Source organism: Diceros bicornis, chromosome 11 (assembly GCF_020826845.1).
Source record: "Diceros bicornis minor isolate mBicDic1 chromosome 11, mDicBic1.mat.cur, whole genome shotgun sequence".
Classification (NCBI taxonomy): Eukaryota; Metazoa; Chordata; class Mammalia; order Perissodactyla; family Rhinocerotidae; genus Diceros; species Diceros bicornis.
Genome location: NC_080750.1, coordinates 13,115,826 through 13,130,655, shown reverse-complemented (window position 1 = coordinate 13,130,655; position 14,830 = coordinate 13,115,826). Strand labels below are relative to the sequence as shown.

The 14,830-nt window shown below is 36.4% G+C and overlaps 1 protein-coding gene across 3 annotated transcripts in view; it reads left to right on the top strand.

Moving 5' to 3' along the window:
- The window catches only part of PDE5A (phosphodiesterase 5A), a 131,802-nt gene that overhangs the window by 110,690 nt on the left and 6,282 nt on the right, over positions 1-14,830 (top strand). For all 3 annotated transcript variants that reach the window (XM_058549977.1, XM_058549979.1, XM_058549978.1), the window contains exons 15-20: positions 608-695; positions 4,605-4,705; positions 6,431-6,508; positions 8,422-8,485; positions 12,917-12,991; positions 14,439-14,522. In XM_058549977.1, coding sequence (XP_058405960.1) covers positions 608-695; positions 4,605-4,705; positions 6,431-6,508; positions 8,422-8,485; positions 12,917-12,991; positions 14,439-14,522 — 490 coding nt within the window. The remainder of the gene's footprint in view (positions 1-607; positions 696-4,604; positions 4,706-6,430; positions 6,509-8,421; positions 8,486-12,916; positions 12,992-14,438; positions 14,523-14,830) is intronic.

Here is a 14,830-nt window from a genome sequence, read left to right as displayed (position 1 = left end):
TGAAATCACCTGGATCCCCCGTGGGGAATTTCTGACTCATCTCTCTCCTCCTTCCTGCAGAGGGGGATGTGCACCGACTGTCCCCCCTTTCCTTGCCTTTCATCACTCACACCTCAGTTAATTCCACCTCAGTCAGCTCTCTCTCTTATACGTAGGCACACCTGAATACACTGACTTTCAGGCTTATTTCAGAGGAAAGGCTAGCATAGGGAAATTTGTTTCAGATTTTAAATTAATTGCAGTGTTGAAATTGAAAATTATTACTGGTACAGCTATTTCAGAGATTATTTTTTCATGTTTAAAGAAATTAGTTCTTTGTCTTTATTCCTTCTACTATTTTAATCAATATTAAAACCAGTGCAATTGTTCGTGCTTTGAACCAGCAGCAGTAACATGGGTATCTGAAAACAATTTGACTCTTTACATTTATTTCCCAGAGATTACCTCATTCTTTTCTCAGCAAAAGGAAAGTTGTTAGTTTGATTAATTTTGTGAAATAGCCTCTTTTTAAATTAACTAATAATAATAATAAACTGATAAACTGACATATTGGGGAAATTGATAATTTTTTAAACTTTTTTTCTTTCTTCAACAAAATATTTTTCAGAAGTGAACACCCACTTGCTCAGCTCTACTGCCATTCAATCATGGAGCATCATCATTTTGACCAGTGCCTGATGATTCTTAATAGTCCAGTAAGTACCTAATTTATGGTTGTGGAATTTTAAAAGAGAGCTTTATAAATTCAGTTTTATTTTTAAGTTTTGGATTTATTCCCAGCATCATAAATTCTTGAGCAGGCTTTATTCCTTTTTGGGTAAGGAAGGCAAAGCCAAAACATTTGAGGTCTTCACAGCCTCACTTCTCTAGACAACCAGCACTGTTTCAGTGTTGCCTGATAAGGGAAATCGGGTTACACACCTTTATTTGGTTATTCCAAATTAGAAACGAACAAAGCTGGTATTTCGTGGGTCTCAGTTAATTCTGCTTTTTTTTTGGCGGCGGGGAGGTCAAATGAAGCGGTTTATACAGCTCGCAATAGCTTTTCCTCTTTTTATTGAAACTTCTGAGCACTAACTGTTTTATTAAGGAATAAAACTGTTCAACAGCTTGGTTAAATGAATATTTATCAATGTAAGAAAGCATATGCTATGCTATGCTAAACATATTTATGTCAAGGAAAATAAGATTAAAATAATATACACCAAAACGTTAACAGTGGTTGTCTTTGTCTAGTTAAATTATCAGTACTTTGTATTTTCTTATTTTGTTTTGTTCATTATTCACGTTATCTGTTGTGTGCACATATTACCTTTATAATAAGAAAAAAATGAAAGTTGTAACTATTAGGTTGAAGAAGCACAATGCCTGGTATGTAATCTGAAAGCAGTTTTACCTCCGCCTCTTCATGTTTGCGCAGTGAGGCCGTTCTTCCCTGAGCCCTAGAAGGAAACTCAGGGAGGCCAGGACTCTTTTGGTCACTGTACTGTGAGGAAAAGCCCTCTAGTTACTTTAGGTCCCAAAATACAGTATACAATTCTCAAGTTAGAAACCAAACGTCCAGTCCTATGTAACAGTCCAGATTTTGAACTTGATTTAAAGTTTCAGGTTCTCCCCTAACTGCCCTGGCTGGCTTCTTTTGTCCCTACTTGGTGTTTCTTCTCTTTCCTTTCCCTCAAACCCCCAAGTAGTTTCCTCCCCTCCAGACTGGGAGAACAGGTGAGAGGAGGGGTAAGGACATTCTCCAGACTGGTAATGTTAGGAGTGTCTCCCTCTTTGTGCCTGGTAGGTGTCTGAGCCAAGTTCTTTTCTTGTGGGTAATTTCATGGTCCCGCCGAGCACCCTCATTGTGGGGCGTTTCCACCGGACATCCCGTTATATGAGTGATCATCTCCGTCTGCTTTATCACCACAGGACTCCTTCCTCAGCTCATGGAAATCTGATCATTTGCTTTCAGCTCCTTTCTGCTAAGATTCTTTGGCCTTCTTTGTGGTCCTCTTGAACAGGACAGGACTTAAATCAATCCCATGCCTGCAAAACTCAGAGAATGCAAGCCATCCCATTTAGTGACAACCTCTCCTTCATTGCTGCGATCAGAGCAGCCAGCCAGCCTGTGTCTTGCCTTTTAGATTTTCCAGAAGGAATCAGACACAGGTCCACTATAGCCCCACCCCACCCCACTAAACTACAGGAGACATCTGCAGGGACTTCATGCCCCTCTCTCTTACTTGAGGTGAAGGGGAACACAATCTCACCTCTCTCTAAATACCTCTAGAATGTGGGTGAAGGTTAAGACAGCCTTCTTATAAATCTGGCATGTGGTCTAGTACAGACTATTTTGCTACAGTATGTGATTGTTTAATATGAATTAGTTCATGTGTGATTGGTAAGCAGGCAAATGATGTCAGTATAATATACAAGTTTTATTGCTTCATATATAAGTTCTCTTGAGTAAGGTGCCAGAATTATGGGAGTTGAATTTCGACCTTCAACAAGAAAGGAAAATGCCCTCCACTTGGCTTTTGTTCACACAGCCCTTTCCATTCTATTCCAAGAATATTGAAACGGCCAGTTGCACCTGAGGCATGCTCCCTTGCTTTGGACTGCTTTAGGCTCGTGGCAGGTAATTAGAGTAGCCCCACTGTCCCAGGAATCTAATTCCATTTTTTTGTTCCTGGGCTCTGGTAAACCGGTGTTTCCACTCGATTGTTTTTGTGTCATTAAATATCCTCAGAGGCAGCCTCCAGACTGGCCAGCCTGGGCTTCCAAGTTACCTCCAGATATACCAATTCTTGCTCTGGCTATAAAGTTGCATAGGTTTCCAGTGGTCTGCCTCACACTGTTTTTTTCCCATAAACTATGTTATTTTTAGCGTGTAGTTTTTCAGAACTGAGACTTTTCAGGAATGTATATGTTGAGTTATGGCAGAAACATCTGTACTTTCCTTGGAATTTGCTATCTTTGTACTTCAGCTCAAACTTTCATTTTAATATCCTATTCTGTTTTAAAGAAGGAAAATATGCTAAGCTTTTTTAAAAAACATAATATTTTAGGGGCCGGCCCGGTGGTGCAAGCGGTTAAGTGTACGCACTCTGCTGCCGCGGCCCGGAGTTCACCGGTTCAGATCCCAGGCGCACATCGAGGCACAGCTTGTCAAGCCATGCTGTGGCGGCATCCCATATAAAGTAGAGGAAGATGGGCGTGGATGTTAGCCCAGGGCCAGTCTTCCTCAGCAAAAAGAGGATTGGCAGATGTTAGCTCATAGCCGATCTTCCTCACACACACACAAAAAAACATAATATTTTACAGTATTCCTATCATAGCTACCTCTGTTATTAAATAATGTAACTTATTATGTAATATGTTATTACTTAACATATAAGGAATCTGGTTGTATAAATGGCTGGCCTCAAATTATAAGAGCTACCTGTATATTCTGTCTTTCTAAGCACCAATACACAAGAATTTAAAGCGTGTGCTTTTGGAAGGGAAAATAAAAATATAACACCAAAAGACATTTCCTTTTCCACTCGAAATGTTTTTATCTTAAAATAAATAAAAGTGTCAGAAGGTGTTTTCTGAGTAGTTTTCTGTTTCGCCCAGAGTCTAGAATGATTTAATATTCAAAAATAATGTTTATGGTTGTAGTCACAGATTCATTAATTAGATATATGCCACAATTTCAGCATCTAGTTATCCCCTAACCAGTGTTCTGGCTTCAGCCTACCACACTCAGCAGTTTCCCCTTCTTAAAACAAATCCTTTGCCTCCAGATCCTGTTCCTAAGCCTCTGGGTGTTTTCTTGGCCCTGAGATTTAGGAAGCACATCTGACTCACTTTAACAGATGTTGTTTTGAGTATATTCTGAGTGCCCAAGGTATGTTTTACTTAGTTCAAGATTAGAGAGCCACTATTCTTTAAATTACAGGCAAGAAATAAAAAATGGTTATGTAGCGAAAACTTGCAATAACTTGCACGTGGATTAGCCACCTTTTAAATACTCCTTATAGGTGTTTTAACCCATGCTTTCTTTATGCCACCAGTAAGCACACCTTTGGCTCATGCCCTCCACCCATCTATATTGGCATCTTCCTAAGGAATACACAGTGTTCTCAATGTTTGTTAAGTTAAAATTATATAAATTTGCACCAAAAATGTTATTGGATTTATTATAAAAGCCATAGAGAAATGATTTTTTTAATAATCAGTTGTTTAAAAGTTTCACTACTGTGTTCTTCATGTCATTAATACGGCTTTGATTTTTCAAAGTTTCACTTGGTGTTATGTTGTAGCAATTAACCTGCCCAAAGGAAAAAAGATCTAGTTATAGATTTTAGGTCTAAGGAGTATAAGAGTTGGAAAAACATGCATACATACGCAGATGCACCATTATGAAGCTGTTTTTTCTTATGTGACAAGGCAGTAGGAGCACAGAGGGGAAACATTATTTCACAGTATTTATTTTAAGTAAGCAGGTGTCTTCCATAGTCATGAGTTCAGAATACTATGCATGTGTTTAAGATATGTGAATATATTTTCAGATTTTTTTCTTGTCAGCAGCTTTTGCAGGTGGAATCTAATGATGGTTTTCTTCTTTTATAAAGGGCAATCAGATTCTCAGTGGCCTCTCCATTGAAGAATATAAAACCACCTTGAAAATGATCAAGCAAGCTATTTTAGCTACAGACCTAGCACTGTACATTAAGTAAGTTTTAAGAAATATCCTGGGATAAACAGGTCTTGGTAGTTTTTGCATTGTTTCAAACTTTGAAAATCCACATTGGAAAATTTTTAGATTATAAGGACAAATGTCCTGGCAGAGCTGTTTTTCAAACTATGGAGCAGTTTCTTAGAGGAAGCCAGAAAAGTCTACTCCTTTGACTTAGTTAATGCTAGAAATTACAGAATACAGAGTTATTTCTGCTGTTTATCCACCACTATCTCTCTGAAGCTATGTACAAAGCAAATAACCATTGCAAGTTCATTCCAAGCTGGGTTGTCCAATCTAAAGATTATAAAGGCCATTTGCTTTTCCTCCTTTCCTTCACTCCCCTGACTTCTGACCGTTTCACAATCCTTTGTACTGTCATCTCAGCCTAGGTGGGCAGGAAAAGGAGCTGAGTGCCAGACAAGTAAATCTTGTTTCTTTTTATTTGATTTTGGCAGAAGAAGAGTATTAATATAGAACTTTAATTAATGAAGTTACTGATTCAAAGATTAAAGTATGCATTAAAGTAGGATTTGTGATGTACACATGCATTTGCATAATTAAACTGCCTCTCTAAAAGCGAGAAAAGACTTGGCTGCATTTGGGCAGGAATCAGTTTCCCACAGGTAGAGCGAGATCTTTGCTGCATGTGTGGGAGTGAGGGGAGGCAGGCAGTCACATTCATGGGATTTCCCTGGACCACGGGCCCCTCTCCCTCTGTGCAGGGATTCACATCCGTGGTTGTAGCCACTCTTATGAGAAGTAAAAACAAACAGAACAGACACAAAAACACATACCAGATAGCCACTGTTGTACATCTAAACGAAACTGCATCTAAAAGTGTCTGCTTCATTGGACTTTGGAGCACTTTAAAGTTAATTCAGATAAAAGAAAATATAGTAAACCTCAGTGTATTCAAAGTGATTGCAGAATAAAGATTATCAAATTACCAAGAATTTGAAAAATACTTGTAACCAACCACAAAGACTTCTCAACGTTTCCAGGCCATGTGGGTCTCTCCTCTGAACCCTTATGAAACCTGCTTTTCATTTTTGGTACTCAATCACATACAGTCAATTTTGTTATATAAGGTTTTCTTATGTTTGTCTTGTGTCTCTGACTAGATTTATTTTAAACACTGTGAAAAGAACTCACGTCTTAAAGACTTCCCAAGATGCTTAACAATGTGGGCACATAGGAGATATTCACTATATACTTAACAAATATTAGCTCACACTTCACTTGGTCTTTTTTTGCTTCAGAAACTCTTCACAACTTTATACTGACATAGAGTAATTATTATGAACACGTGTTATTCTATACCATAATATATATGAATAAGATACATGAGATTAAACTGAAACCATATAGATCTTATTATGCCATACACTTAAAATTTCTTAAATCATTCTTGGCATCAAATTTTTAACTCAGATTGTTTCATTTTCTTAAAATCACGTTCAAGAAATGAAATGACCACTATTCATGGTCTATAGTTAAAAAGTAGGTGAGGTTTAATGTTTCACCAAAGAAAATGGCAGAAGGGAGGAAAGTAAGGTATTAAAGATTTTTAAATGATGATTTTTATATTGGATTCTAAGATGGGAAAAAACCATTAGAGACTCTTTTCCCCCAAAATTTACTGCATGAATCTTTGTAGACCAAAGGGATAAGAGCCTGGGGACTCATCATAACTACCAAATATTTTTTTTTGTTTTCAAGGAGGCGAGGAGAATTTTTTGAACTTGTAAGAAAAAATCAATTCAATTTGGAAGATCCTCATCAAAAGGAATTGTTTTTGTAAGTAGGTTTACCCTTCTTAAAGCTGAAGTTTTGCCACCCAATTAATTTTATCATCATCAGATTTTATTGTAATTATTTGTTATAATGTGATGATCTTAGAGGCTGTCAGAATTCTCCAGAGTGTTCTACAAAGGGCTGAGTATGAATATTTACTTGAAAAGAAATGCATTTGCAAATTCAAGTGAATAAATCACTCCTTTGTCCTAGAAGGACCTTTAAAATGTGGTAGAGTATCAGTACAAGGCTATAAGGTTCCCTTGTTCATATTCCCAATTCTTTGGAATGAAAGAGCTGAAAATAGCATCCTAAAGATTGTGGGAGCAAGAAGGTGGCTGTGAAGTGTTTACTTCTCTTGAGTGATGGCAGAGAGCACTGACATAACTTCAGGATTTCTGTTTTTCCTCACCTGCGCCCTGTCCCTCCCTCCTAGCTGCAGAGACCATCCCTTGGCTGTTACTGTGACTACCTTTGCCATGGCAAGAACTGGATCAAAAAGAACAGAACAGAGGGTCAATAGTAAAGAAAAGAAAGACATGGCAATACTAAGGACAGTGCTGTTACAATTTTGAAATCAACATTTCTTTAAACAGATTGATATTATTTAGCATGCAAACAAATGCAAATTATAAGGAAACAATATACAAATGCCCAGCTGTCTGGTCGGTATAGTCATGTTTCACTTAATAGTCTCAACATGTTTTTCAGAACAGTGCCTTAGAAAAGTGTGGACATGCTGCTGTGATTAGTGAACAGTTTTGCCCAATAACAAAAAAGAAATCCAACCTCAATTCCAAGTCTGTGCCACGGTTTTCGCTTCTCCACTCTCCTAACTTCTGAGCTCATGAAGAAGTACTCAGGTCTAGCACTCAGCGTCACCTCTGGCACTCTTCATTTTTTTTTGGTTGTAGTTAAGCTCATATAGGTGGACAGTGTTCTTCGGGGGAGGCCATTTGAATTGGCAAATGTTATTGAAATCCTTCATGAAAATGGGTTTAAACAATGATTAAAACTCTCTGGTGCACTCATTTCTTGTGAGAGAGTTGGTATAAGAAAGAGAATAGCAGTGGAAAACCATTTGCTTTGGGGACTTATCTAGTGAGGGAGAAGATACTTTTAGGTTGTGTTTCCCTAGAGGGACAAGTGATATGATCCTTTACCTTGAGTGTTTCTATATTGAGTGATGGCCTTTTTGCCTGTTTCTTCAAACAAAAGGATTAAATGGTAGATATTTGGATCTGACATGGGAAAACTGTGCTAAAGATAGAAGAACCATTTTCATACGATAGTTATATATTGAGTTCTAGAGTGCCTTGTCACAGGCCCCAGAGTCCAGCGTGGTTTTCACTTCTCTAACAAGGGAAGGACTAAAGAGCACTGTCCTCTCATCTCCCTCTTTTCTTCCAGCAGATACTGTTGAGTAATTCAAAGGCTTTTCACATAGAAGTCACTATGTATGTTGAGTGAATTAGGATGACCCACCATAGTTCTTTCTCTCATAGGACTTTTATCAGTAGGATATCTGATGTTATCCTTTAATGGTTAATTATTAGTAATCAGTGTGTTTTTATCATATTATCACTGAGAATGGAGTACCAAGTTGAAACAAAATAATAGCAGGCAAGTTTTTGCCGAAAGGTTAATAATTTCTCTCCTTACGCCAATCTGGAGCTAAATGAGGCAGTTTGAAGTCAAATTCCAGTAGTTCACTGGGTGAACCAAAACAATGACACTCTGCTATCACTGTATCAGTCACACTTCTATCTAAATTCTGTTTCTTTAGTCTTCATACCATCCCTGTAGTTTAGAGGGTTTTAATTTAACTTTTGTATTAGTAGCTATTTACTGAGGGTATATATTCGCATGAAAGTAAACAGGAGTTAAAGAAGTTGGGCTTCTTTTTCCTTTAACAGAGCTATGCTGATGACAGCTTGTGATCTTTCTGCAATTACAAAACCCTGGCCTATTCAACAACGGGTATGTTGCTTAGTGATGATAAATGTAATCATTAAAAAGTCAAAATCAGGAAACTCTTTACTCTTAAAGGTAGCTTCTGAAGTACTTGTGGAACTTTTAATCTAATTTTTAAGTAGTACTAAAAGCAGATAATTGGACATAAACAAGTTTTCTTTTTTAGAAGATTCATTAGCACTTACTAGTATTTATAAGATATATTAAGAGAGCATCTGTATGAACAGAGCAGAAACCTAGCTGTTGATAAGTTTTAAATTCCAGTACTACTTCTGGCTCACTGAGGGGTGTTTTTAGCACATCCCTTTAATAACCTTGAAAATTAGAAGAAGCAAACTTATTTTTCTTATGGTTATCCTACTAGGTTATACCACAGCTCTAAATAGGCATTAACAAGTAGAACTTAAACATTTCTGGAGCTTGTAAATATTGGAAACGTTGATATAAGAGGTCAGGAAGAATCTGATCAGGGCCTATGGCTAGGTGGCTAGAAATATATCCTTCTCTCTAAATAAGTAACTGCCATAACATTTGGCAGTGGCAGTAAAGGCCCTAGGCTTAGAAGAGGGATGGGTATACATGCAGTGATATGTATATTGTGTTTCTTGGAGGCTGCATTTTGAATCCTTGCTGCACTACCTAAAATTATGGATAGTCTGCTATTGGTCAAGGCTCTGAGCTGCACAGGTATGGAGCCCAGCAACCACAGGTTTATCTCATGAAACACACATGCCGAGACAACAAGATCAGAAATGCACTCTCCATGTGTCAAACCTGATATGCCATAAGCACTCAAGAAAGGTGGTCTTTACAGACCTTCCTGCTCCATAATAAATAGGACTAAATGCCCATTTCCAAAATGGGAAGAGAATGGAAGAGGGAGGAATTTGTCTTTTCATTTATCTTTTCTTTCTTCTAAATCAAACTCTGAAAAGGTAGAACAATGAGGCTGGGGTCCAGACATAAAAAGCAATACTATAAAGCCTCTATAATTAAAACAGTTTGGTGACAGACCAGTGGAACACAATAGAAAATCTAGAATTGCATAGAACATTTAATATATAATAAAGATAGTATTTCAAATAACTGAGGAAAAGATAGACTTTTTACTAAATAATGTTAGGATGATTTTCCCATCTTCCATAGCGAGATAGCAAAAGACAAAATTGGATCTACTCTGCATACTTAAGTTCCAAGTGGAGCATAGAGTTCAATGTAGAGAATTAAACCATACAAGTACTAAATAAAAACATTTGTGGATTCTTCTATAACCTAGGAGTGTGAAAACTTTTCTAACTATGGCTTGACAGGCAGAAACAATAAAGAAAAAGATTGATAAATTTGATTACATAAAAATGAAGAATAAAACTTTTGCATGGCAAAAGACACTATACTATAAGCAGAGTAAAAAACAATGAAAAACTGGTAAAAAAAAATTTGCAACTTATATCTGACAGATAGTTAATATCCCTAATATTAAAGAATTTCTAAAAAAGAAAAAAGAAAAAGGCCAACAACCCTACAGAAAAATAGGCCAAAGATTTGAACAGAAAGTTGATAGAAAAAGAAATGCGAACGATTCTTATTCACTTGAAAAGGTTCTCAGAACATCAGTCATAAGAAAAAATACAAATTAAAACTACACTGACACAAAAAAACTTGTATAGAATCTCATAACAGCTTTATTCCTAACAGTCAGAAACTAGAAACAACCCAAGCATCTATCAACAGGAGGAGGGAGAAACATATTGTAGTATATTCCTTCATACAATGGAGTACCGCTCAGCAATAAACAGAAACTAACCATTGACACATGCAACAATATAGATGAGTCTCATAAACCTTGTACTGAGCAAAAGAAGCCAGACACAGAAGAATACGTACTGTGATTTCATTTATATGAAGTTCCAGAACAGGTGAAACTAATCTATGGTGAAAGAAATTAGAATAGTGGTTGTGAGAGGAGGGAGGAAAGAAGGGGCAGGGATTGATTGGGAAAGGGGCATGAGGGCACCTTTTAGGGTGACAGAAATATTCCATATCTTGGATGGGGTGTGTGTTAAATGGTTATATGCATTTATCAATACACTGAACTGTATACTTATGAGCTGTGCATTCACAGTATGTAAATTCTACTTCTTTTAAAAAAAACAACACTGAGATACCATTTCTCAATTGTCCAATTGGCAAAAATCCAAAGGTTTTACAACATACTCTGTTGCGGAAACTGTGGGAAAACTAGGAATGCAAAATACTGCAACCGTTTGGAAGTATATAAATACACATATTCCTTTACCATTACTTCTAGAAATCTTATCCCAAAGATATACTAGCAAGAATATAAAAAAGTATTTACACACAGCTGTTCATTTTAGTGCTATTTATAATGCAAAGACTAGAAATAACTCAAATATTCATCAATAGGGTACTGATTGAATAAATTGTAGTATATTTACAATCTGTATACTACTATGGATTACAAGGATATATTTTTAAGTGAAAAACAAGGTAGAGAAAAATGTGTATGGTGTGCTACCATTTATCTAAAAGAGGGGTATATATGTACATGTTTGCTTATATGTTAAAAACCCAGAAGGATTAACCACAAAAAAATTAATGATTTCCTACAGGAGAGGAGGAATAGGAGAGGGAACAGGGATAGAAGCTAGAGTTGCTTGAATGTCCTTGTTTTGTAGATTTCACTTTGGAACCATGTAAATAGTTTTTATAAAATAAAATTGAATTTTAAAAAATCACTAAACTTTGAAAGTAAAATGAAACAAACCTGATTTTGTTTGCAAAACCACACTGAGAGGGACTATTTCATTCCAAGTGGCATTAAAACAGTAATTTGACCATGTATCTCTAGTGGGATGTACCCTAAAAACAAAAAGAATTACCAAAAAAGCTCTTAAAACTGTTTTCAGTAATCATATTATTAGTGGTAATTTTGTATAGATACTCAGTCACTATTGTGGATGATGTGGGATAAAAGCATATAAGAAATTATATTGCTGTTGAGAATACATTTCAGTGTGAAATGTATTTCCACATTTTCAGTGTGAGGGGAAAGATAAAGATCTAAGATGGACAAAGTTATGCAGAAATCCTGTAGTCCTGAATTTCAAATAGAAATATTGTATGGACTTAGGTTGTGTCTTAGCTCCAAACCCTAAAAGGACTTAAAAATATGGATCAACCTAGCAGTAATGAACAAACCTAGTGCCCAGATTGAGGTTTCTCAATACCTCAACTTAAAGGAACAAGGGCTCCAGGAAGAAATGGCTGATTGCAGTTCTAAAGCAGGAAATGTACAAGATGAGCCTAGAACGTCTTGTTTAGCAGAAAGCAAAGAAGCTGTCCAAGACTGATAGGGTTGTGTCAAAAGCACAAAGAAGTGAACTTAATAAGCTCCCACTGGCCAAAATGGAACAATTTCAGCATCCATAAAGATTGAAATACATTAAATATGTTTAAATCCAAGAGTTTAAAATAATAATAAAAATAATAAAACAAAACCTTCCATGATCATCTTTGGTGGATGCTTGAGAACCGAGTTATTTTAAAAATAGTAAGTAAAGTAGAGAAAATCAAGCATTTCTCCTTCTTTTCTTATATCAATTGTACTTTAGGGTAACTAAATAATCAACGTGGGGAACTTCCTCTTTACTGTATTTCATCTTATAAAGGAAAAAGGAATGATTGCTTTGAATATCATCTTTTTGCAGCCTCTAAATTAATGGATCTAGGCAAAGATCATAAAGGGTTGCTAATATCACAAAAAGAGAGCCAACCAAGCATTCAGTAGCCCTTGATAGGAGTACATACACAGCACTGCCTATGAAGTAGTTGTGGCAAAAAAAAAAAAAATTAGAATCTCAATCTAATCAAGCCTCTAGTGTATGGAAATACAGGGTACAGAGAAACATTAAATTTCATCACAGGAATGCAATCAGCAAAATCCAGACAGTGGGAAACTATAAGATAAATAACCCAGTTTATTCAACAACAAACATCAAGATTATAAAGAAAATTTTTAAAAAGAGAGAAGAGAAGGAACTGGTAGATTAAAGGAAACTTAAAAGGCATATCAATCAATCACAGTATATTTTTACTATTTGATACTGTGTTCTTCACAGCACCTGGTGTAACAGGTGCTCAATAAATATCTCATTGATTATGCATACAGACAGGCACACAGTACTTTCTTCCTGCTAATTGCTGGAGTTGAAATAACATGTTGCTTTTTTCTGGTTAGTTACAGAAGATTACAAACTCTAGCCTTTGTGATGAAATATAATTTCTATTACTCATTACTGCTTTAATTTTACTGATGTGGTTGAAAGCTACAGATTTGATAGATTTTATCTTCATTCAAAATGTTTTACAGTGATATGCTTTTAATTGCCAAAACTTAGTCTGTTCTTTATTTTTTAGATAGCAGAACTTGTAGCGACTGAATTTTTTGACCAAGGAGACAGGGAGAGAAAAGAACTCAACATAGAGCCTGCTGTAAGTACAAGACCTTGTTGGTACAAATTATTCAAATACATTTTTTTATTGTAGACTTCTTTTTATGCTTCTATGAGACCTTTCCTTGGGAATGCAATCTCTCCTCATTTTATTTTTACAACTTTTTTCGTATTAGAAGAATTATACATGTTTATTACGGAAAACGAGCACATAAAAGAGGACAAAAAAGACTCTTTGGGTCATCATATTGTACCTATGTTTTTATAATTTGATTTTTCCACTTGAATATCATAAGCCACTTTTCATTCTAACAGATGCTCTTCTATATATTATTTGTAATGATTACATGAAATAGATGTAACCGTAATTTACCCACTTCCTTTGGGGTAATGTTCTGCAGTGTTCACTATAAACATCTATGTTGTGAAATGTGTGCCATTTTTCATTATCTTGTTAGGATAAATTCCCAGAATTGCTGTGTTGAAGGGCACACAGATTTTAAAGATTTTTGATACATACTGTCTTTTTACATAGAGCCTGGATCTCACACAAATATGGATCCCAACAAGAAAAAGATTCTTCTCAAACCATTTGTCTTTTGGAATGAGTTTTTCCTGAAAATGAAGCATAGAGTCATTTTTTTTTTTTCCAATTCAAATGAACATTTATTGAGCCCATAGTAAATGGGACATGGTTAAGAGATGCCCCTCCTGTATCTGTGTGCAGTTCCCTCCACTCTGCTCTGTTTCCTCAGCTGGGTACATCCTGTGTCTCATTAGTCTTTTACAATTATTCAGTCTCCTATAATGTAACAGTAGGCTTGCTCAGAAGCTCGGAATCTTCTTAGAAAGTGGTGGGTAGCAGAGTGATGGTTAGAGCTAACAGAGAATCTGCTGCATTTTAAACATGCACTGAGACAGGCTCATTGCTTCCCACGGAGGCGCTGGGCTATTCTGATGCTCCAGGCATGAACTCCTCGGAATAATCAGCAGTGACGTCTGTGTAATCTGCGCTCAAAAAGCTTTCTGTGTCAAGGAATTATAATCAGCTGTGGTCTCAGTGGCTTCTTCCACAAAGCTGAGGGTGTTTGATTTCACATCAGTAGACAATTTGAAAGCCTGTGTGTGTGTTCTCCACATACATGTCAGTGGTTGATTCTACGTCAGCAGTGAACTCTAGGTCAGTGGTCAACTCTAGGTCAGTGGTTGACTCTAGGTCAGTGATCAAGTCTAGGGCACAGTGATCGATTCCAGGGGTAATGTGAGGAAAGTTACAGTCAGAATGAACAAGATGGAGAGGATCAGCGTCTTCCTGAGCATGGTGCTGGTGGGGAGTGCAGGAGGCTCGCAGAGGTAGAGAGCAGGTAGGCAGGTATTGCCTTCCTCAGCTAACCTAGTGATTCATCTGTTTAGAGTCAATTATGCTCTTTAAGTTATGCTCTTTAAGTAAACGAGATATCTATGTGTGTCTCTTTCTGTGTTTTCAGGATCTAATGAACAGAGAGAAGAAAAACAAAATCCCAAATATGCAAGTTGGGTTCATAGATGCCATCTGCTTACAACTGTATGAGGTATTTATATGAAAACTACTAGACTTGCTAAACTTAGACTGCATTATGAATTAAAACCTAAAGTAAATTGAAGTGATTAACACTAGGCATATATTTTTTGCTTCTTAATCAAGAAATAAGAAGTAAAATTATTATTAGGATTTTTTCTTTTGTTGATGAACATGCTATTTGCATTGAACAAGGAACACATTTTATGTTTACTATTTCTCAAAAACTTTAATTCATCAAAACTATCTATTGAGTGCCAACTATGTGCTAGGCTCCAACAAACTGATGTAAAGAATACTGAGAAAAATTATGTGCCAGGG